We start from the raw sequence: 24042 nt of genomic DNA, 5'->3' as shown, positions 1-24042 counted from the left end.
TCATGCTTGCTGAAATGAGCTACTGATTTCAAAGAAGGCATGCACTCCTGAGAAATCCCATTAGACTACATTTAACATGGCAGACTAGCTTTGATGGCAAAACCCTTTTCATACCTATGACTGTTGGTCCTTCTGTTGATACACTAGTTACAACCGCATCTACAGAAGACAGAAGCTGTTCTTGCATCCTTGGGAGCTCGTTGAAGTCTGAGACAGACTGAGCATATCTAGGTTCATAGGATATTTTCTGCAGTTCTTGGCTATCCGCATTCCTGCTTCCAATTCCAAAAGTCAAGACCCCAAGCTCTTTCAGAGCAGCAGCGGGTGCATCTACATTGTCAGTGGACTTTGCGCCGCTCAACAGAATCAAAATCTGAGGAACACCCTCCAGGCGCCTGCTGCCAGAAGGAGCGGTCAAGATGTTGTCTCTAATAAACTGGAGAGCCGCTCCAGTGTTCACGGCTCGTCCTCCCTTGTGTCTCAGATTTCTAACAGCATCAAGGATATCTCCTTTCCTTTGGTATGTGTTCAAATAGAAATGAGCTGTAGGGTCTCCGCTATATTGGACCACTGAGACTCTGTCTTGCTTTTCCTCCAGCTTCAGTTTATCCACTACTCTTTGAACAAAGTCTCGCATTGCTGGGAATCCATTTCTAGTGCCATCAGAACCATCCAGCAGCAAGACAACATCCTTTCCTGTAACGCCACGGTCCACTATTCGAAAAAAGGAGAAAACACAGCAAGTGAATGAGAGAAGTGGATCCAGGCCATGTTTTGTAAGAGATAGAAGCAGTTATCTTTCGAGCATTGTGCTTGCTGAAAGGAGCTACTGATTTCAAAGAAGGCATGCACTCCTGAGAAATCCCATGAGACTACATTTAACATGGCAGACTAGCTTTGATGGCAAAACCCTTCTCATACCTATGACTGTTGGTCCTTCTGTTGATATACTAGTTACAACCGCATCTACAGAAGACAGAAGCTGTTCTTGCATCCTTGGGAGCTCGTTGAAGTCTGAGACAGACTGAGCATATCTAGGTTCATAGGATATTTTCTGCAGTTCTCGGCTATCCGCGTTCCTGCTTCCAATTCCAAAAGTCAAGACCCCAAGCTCTTTCAGAGCAGCAGCGGGTGCATCTACATTGTCAGTGGACTTTGCGCCGCTCAACAGAATCAAAATCTGAGGAACACCCTCCAGACGCCTGCTGCCAGAAGGAGCGGTCAAGATGTTGTCTCTAATAAACTGGAGAGCCGCTCCAGTGTTCACGGCTCGTCCTCCCTTGTGTCTCAGATTTCTAACAGCATCAAGGATATCTCCTTTCCTTTGGTATGTGTTCAAATAGAAATGAGCTGTAGGGTCTCCGCTATATTGCACCACTGAGACTCTGTCTTGCTTTTCCTCCAGCTTCAGTTTATCCACAACTCTTTGAACAAAGTCTCGCATTGCTGGGAATCCATTTCTAGTGCCATCAGAACCATCCAGCAGGAAGACAACATCCTTTCCAGTAACGCCACGGTCCACTAATCGAAAAATGGAGAAAACACAGCAAGTGAATGAGAGAAGTGGATCCAGGCCATGTTTTGTAAGAGATAGAAGCAGTTAGCTTTCGAGCATTATGCTTGCTGAAAGGAGCTACTGATTTCAAAGAAGGCATGCACTCCTGAGAAATCCCATTAGACTACATTTAACATGGCAGACTAGCTTTGATGGCAAAACCCTTTTCATACCTATGACTGTTGGTCCTTCTGTTGATACACTAGTTACAACCGCATCTACAGAAGACAGAAGCTGTTCTTGCATCCTTGGGAGCTCGTTGAAGTCTGAGACAGACTGAGCATATCTAGGTTCATAGGATATTTTCTGCAGTTCTTGGCTATCCGCATTCCTGCTTCCAATTCCAAAAGTCAAGACCCCAAGCTCTTTCAGAGCAGCAGCGGGTGCATCTACATTGTCAGTGGTCTTTGCGCCGCTCAACAGAATCAAAATCTGAGGAACACCCTCCAGGCGCCTGCTGCCAGAAGGAGCGGTCAAGATGTTGTCTCTAATAAACTGGAGAGCCGCTCCAGTGTTCACGGCTCGTCCTCCCTTGTGTCTCAGATTTCTAACAGCATCAAGGATATCTCCTTTCCTTTGGTATGTGTTCAAATAGAAATGAGCTGTAGGGTCTCCGCTATATTGGACCACTGAGACTCTGTCTTGCTTTTCCTCCAGCTTCAGTTTATCCACTACTCTTTGAACAAAGTCTCGCATTGCTGGGAATCCATTTCTAGTGCCATCAGAACCATCCAGCAGCAAGACAACATCCTTTCCTGTAACGCCACGGTCCACTATTCGAAAAAAGGAGAAAACACAGCAAGTGAATGAGAGAAGTGGATCCAGGCCATGTTTTGTAAGAGATAGAAGCAGTTATCTTTCGAGCATTGTGCTTGCTGAAAGGAGCTACTGATTTCAAAGAAGGCATGCACTCCTGAGAAATCCCATAAGACTACATTTAACATGGCAGACTAGCTTTGATGGCAAAACCCTTCTCATACCTATGACTGTTGGTCCTTCTGTTGATATACTAGTTACAACCGCATCTACAGAAGACAGAAGCTGTTCTTGCATCCTTGGGAGCTCGTTGAAGTCTGAGACAGACTGAGCATATCTAGGTTCATAGGATATTTTCTGCAGTTCTTGGTTATCCGCATTCCTGCTTCCAATTCCAAAAGTCAAGACCCCAAGCTCTTTCAGAGCAGCAGCGGGTGCATCTACATTGTCAGTGGACTTTGCGCCGCTCAACAGAATCAAAATCTGAGGAACACCCTCCAGACGCCTGCTGCCAGAAGGAGCGGTCAAGATGTTGTCTCTAATAAATTGGAGAGCCGCTCCAGTGTTCACGGCTCGTCCTCCCTTGTGTCTCAGATTTCTAACAGCATCAAGGATATCTCCTTTCCTTTGGTATGTGTTCAAATAGAAATGAGCTGTAGGGTCTCCGCTATATTGCACCACTGAGACTCTGTCTTGCTTTTCCTCCAGCTTCAGTTTATCCACAACTCTTTGAACAAAGTCTCGCATTGCTGGGAATCCATTTCTAGTGCCATCAGAACCATCCAGCAGGAAGACAACATCCTTTCCTGTAACGCCACGGTCCACTAATCGAAAAATGGAGAAAACACAGCAAGTGAATGAGAGAAGTGGATCCAGGTCATGTTTTGTAAGAGATAGAAGCAGTTAGCTTTCGAGCATTATGCTTGCTGAAAGGAGCTACTGATTTCAAAGAAGGCATGCACTCCTGAGAAATCCCATTAGACTACATTTAACATGGCAGACTAGCTTTGATGGCAAAACCCTTTTCATACCTATGACTGTTGGTCCTTCTGTTGATACACTAGTTACAACCGCATCTACAGAAGACAGAAGCTGTTCTTGCATCCTTGGGAGCTCGTTGAAGTCTGAGACAGACTGAGCATATCTAGGTTCATAGGATATTTTCTGCAGTTCTTGGCTATCCGCATTCCTGCTTCCAATTCCAAAAGTCAAGACCCCAAGCTCTTTCAGAGCAGCAGCGGGTGCATCTACATTGTCAGTGGACTTTGCGCCGCTCAACAGAATCAAAATCTGAGGAACACCCTCCAGGCGCCTGCTGCCAGAAGGAGCGGTCAAGATGTTGTCTCTAATAAACTGGAGAGCCGCTCCAGTGTTCACGGCTCGTCCTCCCTTGTGTCTCAGATTTCTAACATCATCAAGGATATCTCCTTTCCTTTGGTATGTGTTCAAATAGAAATGAGCTGTAGGGTCTCCGCTATATTGCACCACTGAGACTCTGTCTTGCTTTTCCTCCAGCTTCAGTTTATCCACTACTCTTTGAACAAAGTCTCGCATTGCTGGGAATCCATTTCTAGTGCCATCAGAACCATCCAGCAGGAAGACAACATCCTTTCCTGTAACGCCACGGTCCACTAATCGAAAAATGGAGAAAACACAGCAAGTGAATGAGAGAAGTGGATCCAGGCCATGTTTTGTAAGAGATAGAAGCAGTTAGCTTTCGAGCATTATGCTTGCTGAAATGAGCTACTGATTTCAAAGAAGGCATGCACTCCTGAGAAATCCCATGAGACTACATTTAACATGGCAGACTAGCTTTGATGGCAAAACCCTTTTCATACCTATGACTGTTGGTCCTTCTGTTGATACGCTAGTTACAACCGCATCTACAGAAGACAGAAGCTGTTCTTGCATCCTTGGGAGCTCGTTGAAGTCTGAGACAGACTGAGCATATCTAGGTTTATAGGATATTTTCTGCAGTTCTTGGCTATCCGCATTCCTGCTTCCAATTCCAAAAGTCAAGACCCCAAGCTCTTTCAGAGCAGCAGCGGGTGCATCTACATTGTCAGTGGACTTTGCGCCGCTCAACAGAATCAATATCTGAGGAACACCCTCCAGACGCCTGCTGCCAGAAGGAGCAGTCAAGATGTTGTCTCTAATAAACTGGAGAGCCGCTCCAGTGTTCACGGCTCGTCCTCCCTTGTGTCTCAGATTTCTAACAGCATCAAGGATATCTCCTTTCCTTTGGTATGTGTTCAAATAGAAATGAGCTGTAGGGTCTCCGCTATATTGCACCACTGAGACTCTGTCTTGCTTTTCCTCCAGCTTCAGTTTATCCACTACTCTTTGAACAAAGTCTCGCATTGCTGGGAATCCATTTCTAGTGCCATCAGAACCATCCAGCAGGAAGACAACATCCTTTCCTGTAACGCCACGGTCCACTATTCAAAAAATGGAGAAAACACAGCAAGTGAATGAGAGAAGTGGATCCAGGCCATGTTTTGTAAGAGATAAAAGCAGTTAGCTTTCGAGCATCATGCTTGCTGAAATGAGCTACTGATTTCAAAGAAGGCATGCACTCCTGAGAAATCCCATAAGACTACATTTAACATGGCAGACTACCTTGGAAGGCAAAACCCTTCTCATACCTATGACTGTTGGTCCTTCTGTTGATACGCTAGTTACAACCGCATCTACAGAAGACAGAAGCTGTTCTTGCATCCTTGGGAGCTCGTTGAAGTCTGAGACAGACTGAGCATATCTAGGTTCATAGGATATTTTCTGCAGTTCTCGGCTATCCGCGTTCCTGCTTCCAATTCCAAAAGTCAAGACCCCAAGCTCTTTCAGAGCAGCAGCGGGTGCATCTACATTGTCAGTGGACTTTGCGCCGCTCAACAGAATCAAAATCTGAGGAACACCCTCCAGGCGCCTGCTGCCAGAAGGAACGGTCAAGATGTTGTCTCTAATAAACTGGAGAGCCGCTCCAGTGTTCACGGCTCGTCCTCCCTTGTGTCTCAGATTTCTAACAGCATCAAGGATATCTCCTTTCCTTTGGTATGTGTTCAAATAGAAATGAGGTGTAGGGTCTCCGCTATATTGCACCACTGAGACTCTGTCTTGCTTTTCCTCCAGCTTCAGTTTATCCACTACTCTTTGAACAAAGTCTCGCATTGCTGGGAATCCATTTCTAGTGCCATCAGAACCATCCAGCAGGAAGACAACATCCTTTCCTGTAACGCCACGGTCCACTATTCGAAAAATGGAGAAAAGACAGCAAGTGAATTAGAGAAGTGGATCCAGGCCATATTTTGTAAGAGATAGAAGCAGTTAGCTTTCGAGCATTATGCTTGCTGAAATGAGCTACTGATTTCAAAGAAGGCATGCACTCCTGAGAAATCCATAAGACTACATTTAACATGGCAGACTAGCTTTGATGGCAAAACCCTTCTCATACCTATGACTGTTGGTCCTTCTGTTGATACGCTAGTTACAACTGCATCTAGAGAAGACAGAAGTTTTTCTTGTATCCTTGGGAGCTCATTGAAGTCTGAGACAGATTGAGCATATCTAGCTTCGTAGGATATTTTCTGCAGCTCTCTGGTATCTGCATTTTTCGATCCAATTCCAAATGTGAAGACCCCCAGCTCTTTTAAGGCAGCAGCAGCTGCATCTACATTGTCAGTGGACTTTCCAGCACTCAACAGAATCAACATCTGTGGAACCCCCTCCAGGCGTCTGCTGCCAGAAGGGGTAGTAAATATGTTGTCCTTTATAAACTGGAGTGCCGCCCCAACGTGCTGAGCTCTTCCTCCTCTTTGTGAAAGTCCTTGTATTGATCGTAATACATTTTCCTTTTTGAAGAATGAATTTAGATAAAAATTTGCCACTGCAACATTACTAAACTGGACTAGAGCCACTCTGTCTTTATTTTCCTCCACATTGAGACTCTCTACAACATTACGAACAAAGGTACGCATTGCTGTAAATCCATTTCTGTTATTATCAGAGCCATCCAAAAGAAAAACAATATCCCTTTTTATTCTTTCATCTCCCTCTGCAAGACATGTAAGAAATATTATTATTCAATGTGGTTATGTTAATTTACATTTAGTCACTGACAACACAATATTCATTTTGAATTTGAACCACCCTCTCTTGTCTTTTTAGTCACTAATCAAGACTTTAAAACTAGTGTCTTTTCCTTAAAATAAAATACATCAATTTTACTTAATTGGCATCCCCTCCAAGCTGTCCCTATCCTCCTGGCCTTTGCTTGCTGAAATAGACCCTAGGCTCATCAAGTCAGTCAATATAATAAACTTAAAAATAAATGAATAGATGCATTTTCTTACCTATGAACACTTTCTCTTCCAATAATTTTGACCGAGCAAATTTTGCTTCTATATTTTGCTCAATTTCTGGCAGTTTGTTGAAATCAGATAAGAAATACGCATAGTCAGGTTGGAATGAGATGCTCTGCAGTTCAATGGGATCAGTCATTCCAGACCCAAGAGCAAACGTCACCACGCCTGAGCTCTTCAGTGCTTCTGCAGGTCCTCTGGGAGAGTCACGTGATCTACCACTAACCACCAACACTAGGATCTGCTGTGCACCTTCAGAACGTCGGCTCCCAGCCGATGGGAGAAACATCCTGTCCTTAACAAACTGGAGCGCTGTTCCAGTGTACTGAGGTCTCCCACCCTTGGGTTTGAGGGATCTGACAGCATTGAGTATAGACTCTTTAGTTGCGTGAGTATTTAGGTAGAATTCAGTGGCTGCAGTGTTACTGTACTGGACAACAGCAACTTGATCTTGCTTCTGGTCCACATCCAGTTTTCCAATTATATTCATCATAAATGTACGTATTGCATTATATCTATTTCTAGAGTCATCTGATCCATCAATAAGGAACACAATGTCCCTTTCCAACCTGGAGCCTTGAATTATAAACATCAAAATAGGTCATGGAATATTTACTGAACATAAATACAGCAGATGTAATCATATATCATGCATTTTTCACTCAGTAGTCAAGAAGCACAAGATTTATCCATATGTGCATATACATAATAACATGCCTTGGTTAAAGTTTTCATAAATAATTGTACTTTAATTAAGTAAAACAATCAAATGTACTTAAATTTTTCCAAAATCCATCTTCAAAGAATGAAATAATACAGATAATACAGACATGATAAATATACTATAAATGCCATAAATATTAGAAAAGCATACAAAGTGTTAACATGAAAACTATGTCAATTTTAAGACCTTATAGATTACTTGGTTTTCTCAAATCATAATTCTTACCTAAGAGGGTTGGTGCTGTGGGTAGCCTTTCTTGCGGATCATTTAAGAGTGAGGATACTTTTGGTTGGATATTTTCAAGACTCTCAGCATCAGACACAGAAAAAGCAAAACCCGGTGTGGAAGCTACAGTCTGTAACTCCAGCACGTCAGCCTTTCTCATTCCAATACCAAAGACCTTGATTTTACTCTCTCGGAGTGCTTGTGCTGGATGCCTGATATCATCACTGGAGCGGCCTCCACTGAGGACCAACAACATCTGAGGAACACCGTCTGCATGTCTGCTACCAGAAGAGGCAGAGAAGACACTTTCCCTAACATATTCAAGAGCTGCTCCCATTTTCACATCTCGTCCACCCTTGTGTACAATGGACTTTAATGAATTCAGCAATTCATTTTTAGATGAAAATGACTTGAGGTCGAAATTGATTTCAGCATCTTTGCTGTACTGGACAACTGCAACTTGATCGCTACCATCATCCACATTAAGGTTCTCCACTATTCTTTGAACAAATCTACGGATTCCCTCAAATGTATTTCTAGTATTATCAGATCCATCAAGAAGAAAGACCACATCCTTTCTTGCCGATTCTGTAATAAATTATAAGACATATTAATAATGTCATTACTATCTATGTACAAAAAATAAAGAAATTTTAGATAAAAAATTTGTTGGAAATAACAAGATCAAAAATGTCATATAATGATCTTATAACAATTATTTGTAAAACATAGTATTTTCTTACCAATAACTTTACTTGTTGGTTTTGGTATATGATGAGAAGCTTCATTTATCCAAAATATAATCTCTTGTTGAACAGCAGGAAGGGTATCAAAATCAATAAGAGAAACTGTATATTTCGGATCGTGGGATATTGTTTGCAACTCCAGTGTGTCAGCATTTCTTGTGCCAATACTTAACAAAAAAATTCCCATTTCCTTCATATTTCTTACCGGACCTCTAATGTCATCTTCTGACCTTCCACCACTCAACAGAATCAATATCTGAGGAACACCCTCCAGGCGCCTGCTGCCAGAAGAAGCAGTAAAGATGTTGTCCCTAACAAACTGGAGAGCCGCTCCAGTGTTCACGGCTCGTCCTCCCTTGTGTCTCAGATTTCTGATAGCATCAAGAACATCTCCTTTTGTTGGGAATGTGTTCAAATAGAAATTAACCTCTGGTTCTTGGCTGTACTGAACCACAGAAACTCTATCTTTGTCTCCCTCCACATTGAGTTTTTCCACAACTGTCTGAACAAAGTCCTGTACAGCTGAAAATCCGTTTCTGGTCCCATCAGACCCATCCACCAGGAAAACAACATCTTTTTTAACATCTTCCACATAGGCTGAAGCAGGATGAACAGGGGAATCCAGAAAACATCAGCATATCAACATGGCAAAGCCATTTTGAACAAGAAAAGAATTAAATGATATATTTATGCCATTGTGCAGCAAAGAATGAAAACCAATGTATCCTACCTTGTTGAAGAACAGCTGCTAGACTTTCTTTGGGAAGGCTGACATAACTTCCAAGTCGCTGATGAACTGTGTTCAGTTGGCTGAAGTCCTTCACATTGAATGCAAATGTCGGGTTGTGGGAGATAGCTTCTATCTGACGCCGATCTGCGTTCTTCACACCAACTCCAAAAGGCACAACCCCTTTTGTCTTTAGGGCTATAGCTGGGTCTCTCACATTATCCTGTGACCTCCCACCAGTTAGAACTATCAAAAACTGAGGAACATTTTCTGAAATTCTGCTGCCATATTCAGATGAGAATACTATGTCCTTCATAAAAGACAAGGCTTCCCCAGTGTTCAAACTTCGGCCTCCAGCCAGTGTTAGCCCATTGATTGCACTAATGACTTCCTCTTTTGTGGGATATGTATTCAAGTAAAAGCTCAATTTGGGGTTTTCACTATACTGGACCACAGAAATCCGGACCTTGTTAATTCCAACATGTAGAGGTTCGATAACTTTCAAAATGAAGTCCTTAATATGGGGAAAATCACTTGCAACAGCATCCGATCCATCAATCAGGAAGGCAACATCCCTCTCTTCTCCTTTTTCCGAAAGGAGAGAAAAAAGTATTGTTTAAATAGATCATATTTGTCCATATCAACACACTCTGATTCTAGATTACAGAATAAAAATTTACCTGAATAATTTCAATGCACCATCAAAATAAATGAAAATATGAGTGTCACAAAACTCACCTTCCTCGGTTTTTGTGTCCCCCACTACTGTTATCAAAGGTTTCATGATCTCTGTAACAACATTTGGCAGACTAGGAAAACTGCTCCGATAGTATGCCAGGTCAGGAACAAAGGCGACTGTCTGAAGAAAAGCTTGATCCACTGGGCCTGCACCAACAGCGAAGGTCAGAACTCCAGCCAGGGCTAATTTGTCAGCAACCTGTTTTACTGCATCTTGAGCTTCTCCTCCAGTGATTAGTACAAGCACCTGCTGGACACCTTGTCTCCTCCTGGATCCGGCTGAGGGCTGGAAGTGGTTTTGCAAAGCATATTCCATTGCTGCTCCTGTGTTTAGCCGCGATCCGCCCATCAGACGTAGCTGGGCAATTCCATTCAGGACATCCTGCTTATTAGAGTGGGTGTTCAGGTAGAACTCTGTGCGCTGGTCCCCTGCAAACTGCATCAGGGCTATTTGCACCCTGTCAGGCCGGACGTCGAGATGGTTGACCACACTTGTGATGAACTCACGCACAAATTGCAGGTTGGTATTGCCAACATAGTTGGAGCCGTCCACAAGAAATACGATATCCCTGACAACTCGCTGGGTCTGCACTGTGGTTATTTCAGTGACTGTGAAGACAAATCAATTCACAACTCATCAATGCATTAAGTTCAAAGCCACATAAATTTATTAAACTCAACCACTGCATGATTTCACACATCATAGTATATATTGATTTATTGTTAATTGAGTTAATACATGGAATGGCTGAGGTGCACCTAAGAGAGGTTTTGCAACCAAATTTGTTCTTTTATCCATCCAACAAGATACCAGTGCCTTACTGAGAATTGAAGAAATTCTGGGAACACATTTTATGAATTCCAAGTCTGTAAGTATCTATGAATAGATTCATAGCACATTATAATGCAATCATTAAGAATTATTAAATGGTTATAAAAAAAAGAACACAACACATTATAACCATTCCCTGCTTTGCGCGCCTAGCTTCCCGGATAGGATCCAGACCCCCCCACAACCCTGAGTAGGACAAATGGTTACAGAAAATGGATGGATGAATGGATAGATTTATTTTAGCCATGCTTATTATGCATTATGAATGTTTTATGAAGCTCTCATCTATACTGCCCTATATATACCTTCATAATGCAGCAAAAAGCACTCTTAATTCTTTTACAAACTATTATAATGCATTATGATGGTATCTTTAGTGCATTATAAATGCCAGCTTAACTAGAGCTTATGAAGAATTATAATCAACAGTAAAATGCCTTATGACTGTCAACAGATGATGTTTTAATACTATATTATACATCTGTTTATACCGTTCTTATACCACTGCTTTGGTAAACACTATTTTCTTATTGGTCCAGGTGTTGATTATTTTCATTTAATCACACATAGTTCCAGCAGCCTAGTAAGAGTTTTATATTAATGTGCACTAATTTCACCAGTTTTACCAGAGAATGAATGAAAAAATGACCAATTTGTGCTGAGAATATATGTGTAACCTCCTTCGGGACAGCGAAAAAGCATCCTAGGGGGGCAGCTTATGGAACCGCCATAGAGGAGACAGGAGGGCCAGCCAGTCCCTGAGCTCAAGGGACGAATGATGGCATAAGTCTGTAGACTATGGAATTTGAACTGGAAACCCTCTGAGTTCCAACCCACAGAGCTGCCCCCCACAGCAAATGATTGTTGACTTTTTGGCTCAGTGCATAATCCAAATATGTTACTTTATAGTTTTGCTTTTTTTTTTTTTTTAATGAGAATAGTACAAATAAACCTTTGTATGGGTATGTGTGTCCAGACTTTTGACTAATGCTATACATATTTAAAACTCAAGCCACAAATAACATACAAATGACTGAGCAAACTTCCACTGAATACATCTTCCCTAAATATTACGAATAGTTTCTAAACAAACTGAGTTTTTAAATGTTCTAAAATTATTTTCCCTTCTCAAGCACAGGGCCACCAGCGCGCCTTAAATGATTTATTTCACATTCAGCATGCTAAAACTTTGTTTATTTTAAGGGAAAAACAATCGAAAATCTTAACAGTATAAAAATATAAAACGTTAATGTCTCATTCACACCTCGTAGTTTAGGGACAAAGAGTCAGCAAGAGTAATAACTAAAAAAAAAAGGTCAATATGAGCAAATTCTAATGTTTTTACGTTATTTCAGTTATATAATAGTGGGAAAAAGTATGTTTTTCCTCGAGCGATTTACAAACACAGCACATAAAAAGCGGAAGCAAAAATACAGACACCTTACCGATACCTTTTGGGAAAATAAATAGCCCTGAAAGAATATTTTGAAGCTATTTTTCCCGAATTAGCTAGTAAAGTTCCAAAGATCAAAAAAAAAAAAAACAAGGCATACTGGGGGAACAGCAACGCAAAATATGGTATAGGAGTAACTTCCTATGAACAGCCTGTCCGACGTTGTGTAACACAAAGCAGGATTTCACAGTTAGCTGGGTTAACCAGTGATCCCAGGTCCAGCAAAAATATCCAGTCCAAGGTCTGCTTAAAATCCGCCCATTGGAAGCTGAAACTAGCCCGATATTTGAAATCCCAGTATACTATATGTCAAAGAAATTAATCAGTATCTTGCATGCTGATAACATTCGAATGTTCAACATCTTAAAACTAGACTTAGACTCAATGGCATCAGGTAGACGGATTTGTGTCCAACTTTGATCAGCAGGTTGGAGTGATATTTTCAATTCGAGACAAGTCTGTACACACATTTACATGTATGTAACAGTTTTATTGCCTTGTAAATAGTCTGTAGGGTTTGAAAACTACCCCAGTGCTTCAGATGTTTTAGGTTAATAATGTAATAATATAGATTTGCTGAGAGGTTGCTTGTGTAATTCTGAAAACATGAGTGTCATGCCAAATGCATGGGAATTGGCAGCCCCTTAGGTGACTGGCGATTCCATATTATTCAGTAATAGGAGTCACTTGTATTAATAATAATTAATTTGTTTTTCCTCTTACAGTCTACTGCTGTAAATTACGAATGCAGCCCAAAAACCCACAATCCGCGACCTGATATTTACAAGCAACTGTATTTTCGAAAGAGTCCAATTGGGTGGGAAAACCGCAAACCTGGCAACCATTTAGTGGTCAACCACTTAGTAATCAGATTATTACCTGTTTCTGTAGGCACTTCTGTCACAACAACTCCAGATAACGTTGACAGGGGAGCAACGATAAATTTTGGATTGCGAAGCAACTGCCGAAAATCCTTCACTATGAAGACTAAATTCTCATTGATGGAAATCGCCTTCAGCTCCTGTTCATCTGCCGCTTTGGAGCCCACAGCCATGATCAGGACACCCATTTGCTGGAGGTCTTGGACTGGCTGGGTAACATCGTCGCTGGATTTCTTGGCAGACAGCACCAGCAGTAGCTGAGGCACTCCTTCCTGGATGCGACTCCCGGCGTCTGGTCTTAGCATCTGGGTCCTTACAAAGTTCAAGGCTGCTCCTAGATTGACTTCCGGTGTCCCTCCTCTCAGCCGAGTCCTGTTCACAGCATTACTGAGGGCCTCCTTCGTGCCATATGCGTTCAGATGTATTTCTGCCTTAGGGCTGGTGGTGAACTGGGCCACACCCACTTGCACTTGGTCTCGGCCAATAGGCATGGAATCGACAAACCTCATGATGAACTGGCGGATCGCAATAAATTGCGTGCCACCCATATTTTGACTCCCATCTATGAGGAAAATTATGTCCCTCTTCCCAACAGCCAGGGCTGAAAAAGAACATTTCAAAGTCGTTAATCACACAGTTAAAATGGCAGTTTATTGGCATAACTATTTCTCAATTTAAAAATATAAAATATGATTTAATGATAAACCTACTGGAAATAAAGTTGTTATTATTAAAAATACCTGCAGATCTGAGTCCTTTGCTAAGTTAAATATGTGTTCATCAGAGATATGGTTTATTATCAGGTCCTGTTTGGACTCACTGGATATCATTTCTGTCTATTGCTAAGCCCTGAGCTGGAAAGCCAAAAGGGTCAGTATGCTTAAAACTATATTGTGCATTTAAGTGGACTGTTTTCCCATAAATTTAATTCATTTGGGGCTATATGCTATAGGACATAGCAAATATACACATCTATGATTCACGCTACTTTTATATCAATAAAATTTATTCTTTAGGTCCACAAAGTTTCCATGTGTTTTAAAAGACAAATACATGAGAAATTCAGTTTAAATTTTAAAACAAGTTCAGTTACAATTCCATGCAAAAGAAAATCCAATCCAATTATAGTATTTATGCAAGGATGTCACATTTCTTTGGATTGTGGTCACATGGTTTCTTGCTGGGTTACATACCTTCAGTTATATCAGTTTCTAAAACAATGGTACGCTGAGCCACCCCGTTAACAAACGACAGAATCACGTCCCTCAGCTGGGCCGCAGAAGTGATATCGGACGCTGCCACAAAGCTCTTATCCGTCGCTATGGCCTCCAGTTCCGTAAGATCGACACTGCCGATCCCGACGCTGAACGTAAACACATTGGCTTGCTTGAGAGCCCTGATGCCTTTCTTCGTGTCATCACTGGAAGGCCCAGCGCTGATAACAACCAATGCCTGCGGCACCCCCTCCTCAGCCCGGCCGCCTGCTTCCGAGCCAAGTAAACTTTCTGCGACATTCTCCAGAGCTGCCCCCAAATTAGCCTCTGCTCCACCTAGGAAGCTAAGGCCCTTAACAGCATGTTGAATCTCAGCCCTACTTTCATATCTATTTAGCTCGAACTCAGTTTGGGGGTTGTTGCTATACTGAACCACAGCGACTCGGATCGCGTCTTTTCCCACCAAAAGCCTCTCAATGACATTCAGAGCCAGAGTGCGGATGCGAAGGAAGTTGGTGACTCCAACACTCTCCGATCCATCAATTAAGAATACAAGGTCAGCCGACTCTTGAGCTTAAAGGAGAAAGAGAGAGAGAGAAACAAAACAGAGGACAAAATGCAACATGTGAAAGCTGAGGATACGACATGCAGCCACATCACATCATGATCCCGTCTTATCCATCAAGAAAGACGGTCTCCAGTACAAAAACAAGCACATCATTCTGCATGGCGACTGAACTGAGGTTGTTACAAGCTTGAATAACATATAATGCATGTTTGTGTGATTTTGAAAAATGTTTTAATGTAATGCAGTAGCACAATGTAATGTAATGTACTAGTACAAAATGGCATTTATTCTCATTTATTGTGAATTATGTTGAATTAAAATTTGAGAAATTCTAGACACTATTTAATAGCCTAGAAATTCAATCAAGTTTCAGTTTCATGATTATGCCATTTCTAGTTCAGCATCTATACAAATTTCTTGCCCAAAGCTAAATGTGCATGTACATAAATATACATATACATGGACAAAATTTAATTTAAAAAATTAAATGACATTGAATGAAGATTTACACATCTGTTGTCACTGAAGAGGTTCATCAATGTAAACTGGGCACAACCTCTAGAATTCAGTCCCTCCATGCAAACTCATGTTACGTAACACAGTGATTAAAAGACCAGTGATGATCCTCTTGCCCATTCTGACATATGCATCTGGTACATTTGCCATGACATGTGACACTAACTGCAAGTGGAACTTTATTTGCTCAGAACACATTATTATTAATGCCATGTTTAGTTTATCAAGCATGTGATGAGCTCTTGCAGAGATGAAATACTAGAAATCACATTAAGCTAATCCTACATTTCAAGTCACGTGCTCTTCTGATATGTCAAGAATGGACTCAGATGGTCATCACTGTCTGAATAGGTGGGACATTTGGAACATTTGTGTACACTTATGAAGCAAGCTGGTGATATACACAAGGCACATTGTGCTCAGACAGAGAAGCAGCAGTGGGTTATGAACATAGTTAGAAGCTCCTTCCTTTACAGTGACAAAGCACATTTCTGTTTAGCTGTGGCTAAACTTCATAACTCCTCTTCATTGCGGTGAGAAAAGTGAAGTTTTCAAGGCACAAGCATAGTTTTGAATATTTTAAATTATTATAGGTGATCCTCCCAGAGTTTGTTGCACAACGGGTACATTTTTGTGAACAAACGGTTAAATAAGTTGCCTTAACAAGATTCTGTGATTCTTTGTTTGGGCGAATGAGAGAGGAAAGATGTCAAGAGGAAGTGAATGATGCAGACTGGCACAGAAGTGGCACTAGTTGTCAGCAATGGGGTTGTTAGGACTGTTTTAGCTGCATGTGGAAGCAGGATTGAATAGACTTCCAGGCAACACTGTACTTGAGGGGACAGAAATAGTATAATATTGTGCTCTTACTTATGTACTAATTAACCACAAAGTAAGTCTTAGTTACATACTGATTTTATGTTCATTCATCGTTAATGAATTATGAAGCATCTTTTATCTCATGCAGTTACTATATTTGTTGCTATATCTGTTAGTTCTGCAAACTTTCCTGACCAACTGAAGGAACAAGTAATGAATAACACAAGTGAAATGCTGATCTCATGTTTGCTTATCATCTGGTTGTTTACCATCTTTTATCCAAAGTGTTTACTATGTTTGTTACTATATCTGTTAGATCTGCAAACCTTTCTGTGCTATTGAAGGGGCTACTAAGGAGCTACTGAAGGAACAAGTCATAAATAACAAAAGTGAAATACTGATCTCATATTTGTTCGTTATTAATGAATCGTGATGCATCTTTAATCTCAAGTAGCTACTGTACTTGTTCATAATTTGTACTTCTGTAGCAACTATTAAGTACAGTGCCTTGAAAAAGTATTCATACCCCTTGAACTTTTCACATTTTGTCACCTTACAACCACAAACTTAAATGTTTTTTTATTGAGATTTTATGTGATAGAGCAACACAAAGAAGCATATAATTGTGAAACGGAACAAAAAAAGATAAATGGTTTTAAAAAATATAAGCAAATAAAAATCTGAAAAGTGTGCAGTGTATTTGTATTCCACCACCTGTAGTCTGATACCCCTAAAGCAATCCAGTGCAATCAGGTGCCTTCAGAAGTCACCTAATTAGATGATAGATGAGTCCACCTGTGTGTAATTTAGTCTCATCATAAATACACCTGTTCTGTGAAGGCCTCAGTGGTTTGTTAGAGAACAGTAGTGAACCAACGATATCATGAAGACCAAGGAACTCACCAGACAGGTCAGAGATTAAGTTGTGGTGAAGTTTAAAGCAGGGTTAGGGTTAGGGTTAGGGTTAGGGTTAGGGTTAGAAATATCCCAAGCTTTGAACATCTCAAGGAGCACTGTTCAGTCCATCATCCAAAAATAGGAAAAGTATGCTGCAATTGCAAACCTACCAAGACATGGCCGTTTAGTCCAATTATAAACATTCTTCATTTTGCAGTGAAGAATGGGCAAAAAATATCAGTCTCTAGATGTGCAAAGCTGGTAGAGACAGACCCCAAAAGACCTGCAGCTGTAATTACAGCTAAAGGTGGCTCTACAAAGTATCGACACGGGGGGCTGAAAACAAATGTAAGGCACTCTGTTCAGATTTTTCTTTGCTTACATTTTTGAAAACCATTTATCTTTTTCCTTCCACTTCACAATCATGTCCTTCTTTGTGTTGGTCTAGCACATAACATCTCAATAAAAAACATTTACGTCTGTGCTTGTAAGGTGACACAATGTGAAAAAGGTCAAGGGGTATGAATACAGTTTCAAGGCACTGTATTTGTGCCCCCTCAAGGAAAGCGATACCGACTTCCCTGCACAAAATCCTATCAGGATCAGAAAATGAAGAGATCCCAGTTTCCACAGGAACTGAAGATGGGGCCACAAATTTCTGTGCATTTTCTCAACACGGTGCAGAAAGCTAGCTTGACACGCCCACTTTCTCTCATCTGTGTGACCTCCGACTCCATTTCTGGCAACCATTGAGAGCATGGGTTAGGGCGGGGCAGGGCAGGGTGGGGGGAAGACAATGCCCAACAGATTTCAGTGTCTTCAAAGCGCAATGCTAATTTCACTGACCGTGTAAGCCAAATGCATAGTGTCCAATTGCTATTTCTTCTGAATTACAATCCCTGCTTGGCAAAATAAAGGCATTTGGCTCTCCTATTATAGGCTCTTGATCTATGGATGTATGTAATATAATACAACTAAAATCTGACTTTTATCCTTTTGCAGTGTCAGCTTATGTTTCGGAGAATGATACATGTGTGTAAAAAGATGAGCAATTATGCTGGTAAACTTCATTTGATTTACCTTTGCAGAATTTTAAAAGGAGGTGTGGCCTGTAGGCAGCATGTAATATGTACGCATGATGCTTAGCAGAAGCCGTGCATCTAGTAATCAAACATGTGAAAGTTGCTGCTCTTGTTTAGCTCAGTGTGGAGAGTCGTTGTTGGGTCCAGTGTGATTCTTTCGTCCCAGTTTTTTTTTTTTTTTTTTTGTGTAATTTGGAGAAAATTCCTTGGGGAAGTTCACTAAGAAACACCATAAACCGTGGAAAGATACCATCACCTGGCAGCTGGAAAAAGTGATTTATTCTGGACAAATAGTGCTGCTCCTTTTCTACATGTGTACTGCAAGACGGGGGAGGGATGGAATCAGAGGACAGTTTTATATCTTCCATTAGCCCCCTTTCCTTCTTTCTTTCATATGCATTGGTGTGTTCTGTTTAGTTTCCATAGCAACACTGGAAAACCTTTTTTGTCAATCCCAAATGTCTAAGCAGCAAGGTGCCTGTGCGGTTTCTTGTTTCTCCAGTTCCCTCCCTAGTCATTCGCACGTAAAAATGTAATTCCACATAAAACTCTGCTCCGAAGGACCATGACAAAAGGCACCCCATACGTATCTGGATGATTGCTCTGTTGACAGTTGGTTAAAAGTGGCCCAAGTCAAGTCTGATTGGTTTTACAAGCATTCAAGAATTTCACTTAAACAATTCCATTATTTCTTAAAGCTAAATAAACACAAACACAGCTCCTACTCCTGTTGGCAGATTTTATCGTATTAGAAGGGTTTTCAGGGTTGTACAAGGCTTGAACAATTCTTTTTGGAGGGTTCTCCAGAGAACCATTGCTGCAACCCACTAAAAGTCATGACCAAACGCAACCTTTTTTACTGCTTTTCCACATTGAAAAATTGATTCATTAAATATACAGTGTAAATAATTATCTATGAACCAGTTTGCGGAACAGAACGTTAATAATGTAATTAACAGATGGCTAAACTTTGAAATAGCTATTTTTAGCATGTCTGTGTACTTTGGATGGTTCTGCATCATAACGTGTTGCCTAAGCAATGATGCTGTAATACAAGATGGTTCCTCTGGGGCCTCCAGGAGATTATGAAGACTTACCACTCTGAGCCTTGACATTCAAGATCAAGCCGCAGAATGCCAGGCCCATGAAGGCGCACAGCGAGAAACACCAATGTCTCTCCATATCACTGGAAACAAGACCTGTAAACAGGGGGGAAATTATTTGTGATTTTCTTGCCAACAAGAGGTCATGAGATTCAATGACCTAAACGTCTTGGGCTAGAAGGGTTAGGATTAAGAACCACTCAGGTATGGCTGTTTCCACTTTGTATCTGGGCACACTGCAGAGTTTCCTATACTAGGGGCTCCCAGCCTTTTGATGCCCACGAACCACTTTATGTTGTACAAAAATTTCACTGACTGAAAAAGAGGCAATTTGAATTGATCGACAATTTTGTCACTTTGACTGTTTCCATCTCTTCAAATGCTATCAGAATGTTAGAACATGAAGGGTCGTAAGAATTCCATCCATCCATTATCGTAACCGCTTAATCCCCATCGGGGTTGCGGGGGGGAACAATGGGCGCAGGCGGTCATAAGAATTTGAAAATATTTTTTTGGAAGTTAACGAAATCCTCCGCAACACCCCCAGTGTTCCTTAGCCCAGTGGACTACTGGCCTCAGACTGGTATGGCCGCTAAGGGAACCCAGTGGCAGCAATATTGGCCTAACGAAGGAAGGTCGGGGTTTTTGTTCTGTTCTTCTGCTACCCAACCCCTAAATCACAAATTCTCAGTCACCCTCACATAAAGCCTATGAGGGTATAAGCAGGGGAGGACAGGAAACCTTCACATAAAGCCACCTGTGGAATCAGTCGCCGTACTGTCAGTCTTCCCTTTAGCAGTAGCAATTTTTTCCACCTTAAAGAATTATTTCCTTAAGAAGTGCAGAAGACTGGAAAGTTTTCTTCATTCCTTCATTACGTAGGTAATATTTCCCTTTGTTCTCACTACCTTGACCAGGATAAGCCATAGGAAAGTGATTGGATGACTGAATGGATGGATGCATCTCTCAGTATCATGCTTTTTCTGTGTAATGTAACATACAAACTATAGCAGTCTGACATTCTTTATAGTATTGCATAGAGGCTGAGTGTTAAGTATTCCTATTCCACTGAGGTTAGTTATCTGTGTACTAGTATAAATGGCCAAAAGATAAGTATTCCGGAAAGTCATTAATATTTAGCAGAAAAGATGTAGAAGCTAGCGATTTATTGAAGGCCGGTAATCACTAATTCGATGAAGCATGTGTTCTGGTATGTGTGAGAATATATAGAAAACAAAAACACACTTACAGCTGAAATTAAACGTTGTAGTAAATCTGTTTTAGTAAATAATATTGCAATTTTTTTATTAAAATACCACACTCAAAAATTTGGGTGAGGCTGGAGCACATTTCAGCCCACATGGTACAACACTCCAAAAATTTATGATGTTGATTTATCTATTTAGCAACCGTGAGGAAGAGCCAGATCGTGTGCAGTGGGAAGGTTCCTCATAGATAGGCAGATACCGCCACCTGCTGGCCATGGAACACATAGCAGCACATAGCAGACTGACTAATGTTTTCTATCCAACACGCAATAGGACAGGAAACCACATTTCATTCAAGACTCACAGCATCACTGTCACAGAATTCATTATCACAAGGACTGAAAGATTGTTTTTTTAAATCTGGGATCTTTAAGCTGTGTCTTAACTGCTGTCCCTGCAGAAATTCTTTTGACAATTATCTAAACAAGAAAATTTCTCTCATTGCTTGAAAAAAACGGGTAAGAAAGCTACCTTTTCTAGTATGATCTATTGCCATCAGGCCAGACTGACAGTGGAATCTTCCTAGTAAATACATTTTATCCCAAAATTTAGATGAAAATTATGTTCCCACGAGTCCCACCAGTAATGAAAGCAATTTTTTTTCAACTCTAATTCATGGAAGCAGTCAGAAAGCAAAAGAAAACTGATTTCCATTATGCCAGCTGGTATCATATTTTCTATTCATAAGTGATTACTTTTAAATATTACCTCCAGTCTGAGCTGGGATTGGACCGTTTGCCACGACGAACATTTTTGGAAATGGGGAACAACATGCTTAGGGGAATCAGCCAAATTATACATCATGGACATTTCTCTAAATTTAATAGCCAAAGTCACTATAGTGCTCATGCCCCCAGTAATAAATATTAAATTAAATATAAAGCATTCCAGATGAGGAAGAGCTGGCAGAAAGAGGACAGGGAGATTGTCCTAAAGTATGCATTTATTCAGAGTGGTTTGCTCACGTCTAACGTGCAAATATCATGTTTTCATATGGCCAAGATCTTAACTTAGACATTGACAGAAAAGTGGGAATTGAAAGCAGATTTGCAAGGCAGCTCATCTGGAATGGAATCTGTTAAAATTTTGTTATTTTTATTTTATTTGACATCCAAGCATCTCTTTATTATTACTTTTGTAGCATTACTGCAAAGTCGGCCAAATGTTCAAGTCATGCCATGACAGTGGACTGTGAATGGACTGCGAAACATCCTCTTTTAATAAAAATCACCACATCGACACAGTTCCCTTGCAGGAATGTTTATTCCTCATTGATTACCTCACTTTTGAGCTCCACAGAGTTTGAGTGTGTAACTTTCAGTCAGTTGATGCCCAGCACCCCAGTGAATAATATTTGACCCGCATGATGTCACCACATGTGAAGCTCCATGCATTCAGGGATACTCTCTACTGCCCTCATACGCAGATGTTTAGAATTTCCCCTTTATGAGCATAATATTAGCTTGTTTAATATGTGAATCCCACAAGGCTGAAATAGTTTGATAGATATATTGCATAATTTTAATGGGTTTAAATTAATGCGCTATCCCCGCCCTTCAGCTTGAGTGCAGTCCGTTACATGGACCCTGTAATTCCTGAGTTTAATCTACGGATACAATTTTCACTTCCATGCGTGAGTCCACAGCTGTACCTTTATAGTGTTTAACCTGCACCAGCTTATTAAAAATCTAACTATATAAAGAGGGAAAAAAAATGCAATGCATCCACTTTTCTACACCACCAACCACATAAATACAAAATGCATAACACATAAATGTCCTGAAATTACCCATATTAAAGAATGAGATTAAATTTCAGAGCAGTTTTGCAGTTGAAATGCAGACTACAGCAGTGAGGTGTGTAGTTCAGAAATACCTCCCCAAATACAGGGTTAACCTCGCTGTTGGAATGCATGGCTGAGGAAACAGTTTTCCAGAGATCAGAGACAAAATTATGAATATGCATGATCCCAGAGCACATGCATATTTTGCATGTCGCAATATATATGTGTATTTTAAAGCAGGGCTGCATTTAAAAAGTATATTCTTTTTCAATGACCAGTTTGTATTTTTAAAGTATGCTCATTTCACTACCTTCCACTGATCTCTTTTGTTTTTAGTAAAATCTTTCAGGTCCTTTCTTAAAACATGCATCCGTGTTGCAAGGTCTGCACATTTTCACCATAAGAAACGAGAGAGTTACTTACCCTGAGCTTAGACTGTCGTCTTCCACAATTTGAAACTGCAAACTAACAACGTTGTCGCTCTAGGGTCATTATCCTGCTGGCTATTCCGACTTCAGGGGGCCATGCCCCAAAGAGACGTGAGAACGATAGAGCAGAGATAAGGAGCAGTGAACGAGGCTAGAGAGCAAGACGGGACGCCCTTCTGCTGTCTGTGCAGAGGGGTTGTGGTACAAGGCCTGGAGCAGAGACAGAACAAACTGCAGCTCTTCCAATTCTCTCCTCCCCACCTCCCCTCCCACTCTCAAAAAAAAAAAACAGAGAAGAAGGCTAAATAGCAACCAGCCATGTTTGGTCTGGACCAGGCGGTGAAGGTGATGTCACAGATGGGACCAGTACCGTTACCCCTTTCCCGCTCCCGGCACTCTGCTTCCTGCGTTTCGTGCACATTTTATTAGACTCACAGTGCAGCTGGGATCCAGTCGATGCTTAGCTACAATTTCCGACTCCATTTTTACTGCAGCGTTTTGCGTTAAAATCTTACAGGTGTCAGGAGACAGTATAGCATCGGAAACCACATTCGTGTTCCTGCTGTATGCATCACAAGTCACGCGAGTTATTTAGTGTTTTGACAATCAGATCCTATTACAAATAAATGTCATGCATAAAAAATGAAAGCCTGACATTAACTAGCAGTTATATGCACTACAGGAGGCTACTATGGGATTTGAAAGAGTAAAGATACGATAAAAACAAGGGCCAATGAGAATTGTTTCTGGAGGACATGCATAAAAATATGGTTTACATAAAATGATGCAAAGCAGACTCAAATAACACAATATAGACAATAAGATTTAAAACACACTGGGATATAGTATTAACTGAATCAGTTATTGTTACAAAACATCTATGCCACATTGTATTTAAGGGTGACGAATCCTTTCTTATTGTTATATTGGTCCTGAGCCAGGCTATTGCTATTGTCAACTGATTTGCAAAAGATCCTGAGATTTTTTTCAATTGAGTTAACAATAGTAATGCGGTTCATCAAATGTGGTTTATCAGAATGATGCAGTGCCCCCCCTCAGGCAGATCTCTTGGGTTGGATTCATTTAAGGCTCTAGCTTATGGGTGAAGCCTTTAACATAATCGTTTTGTTCAGTGTTTCCTAATCTGGTCCTTGGGGAGCCAGAGATGGTTTGGTCCACATTTTTGCTCCCTCCCTGCTCCAGAGAAAAAACATGGACTGTTTGTGGGTCCTCCAGGGCTGGACTGGGAAACACTGGTTTAGATCGATCATCCATTTTCAGTCCTAATAATCTCCTGGGTCGCCGCTTTAAATTATTCTCACAACCAGGCCCTAGATTTTTGGTCTGGGGGTGAGGCAGTGGTGTCAAG

General features: G+C 41.0%; 1 protein-coding gene across 1 annotated transcript; it reads right to left on the bottom strand.

Annotated features, from left to right (window-relative positions):
* LOC125709404 (collagen alpha-3(VI) chain) lies at window positions 1-22926 on the bottom strand. Its single transcript, XM_048977774.1, has 13 exons — window positions 22669-22926; window positions 19189-19290; window positions 14189-14782; window positions 12994-13596; window positions 9830-10438; window positions 9095-9676; window positions 8362-8961; window positions 7619-8206; window positions 6661-7245; window positions 5763-6362; window positions 1729-2328; window positions 928-1521; window positions 1-47 (listed from the first exon to the last, which is right to left on the bottom strand). Exons 2-13 carry the CDS (start codon window positions 19271-19273, stop codon window positions 1-3), a joined length of 6087 nt encoding a protein of 2028 aa, XP_048833731.1. The 5' UTR covers window positions 19274-19290; window positions 22669-22926.
* Between the last annotated feature and the right edge of the window lie 1116 nt (window positions 22927-24042).

Source organism: Brienomyrus brachyistius, chromosome 16 (assembly GCF_023856365.1).
Source record: "Brienomyrus brachyistius isolate T26 chromosome 16, BBRACH_0.4, whole genome shotgun sequence".
NCBI lineage: Eukaryota > Metazoa > Chordata > Actinopteri > Osteoglossiformes > Mormyridae > Brienomyrus > Brienomyrus brachyistius.
This window is presented reverse-complemented; position numbering and strand designations above follow the sequence as displayed.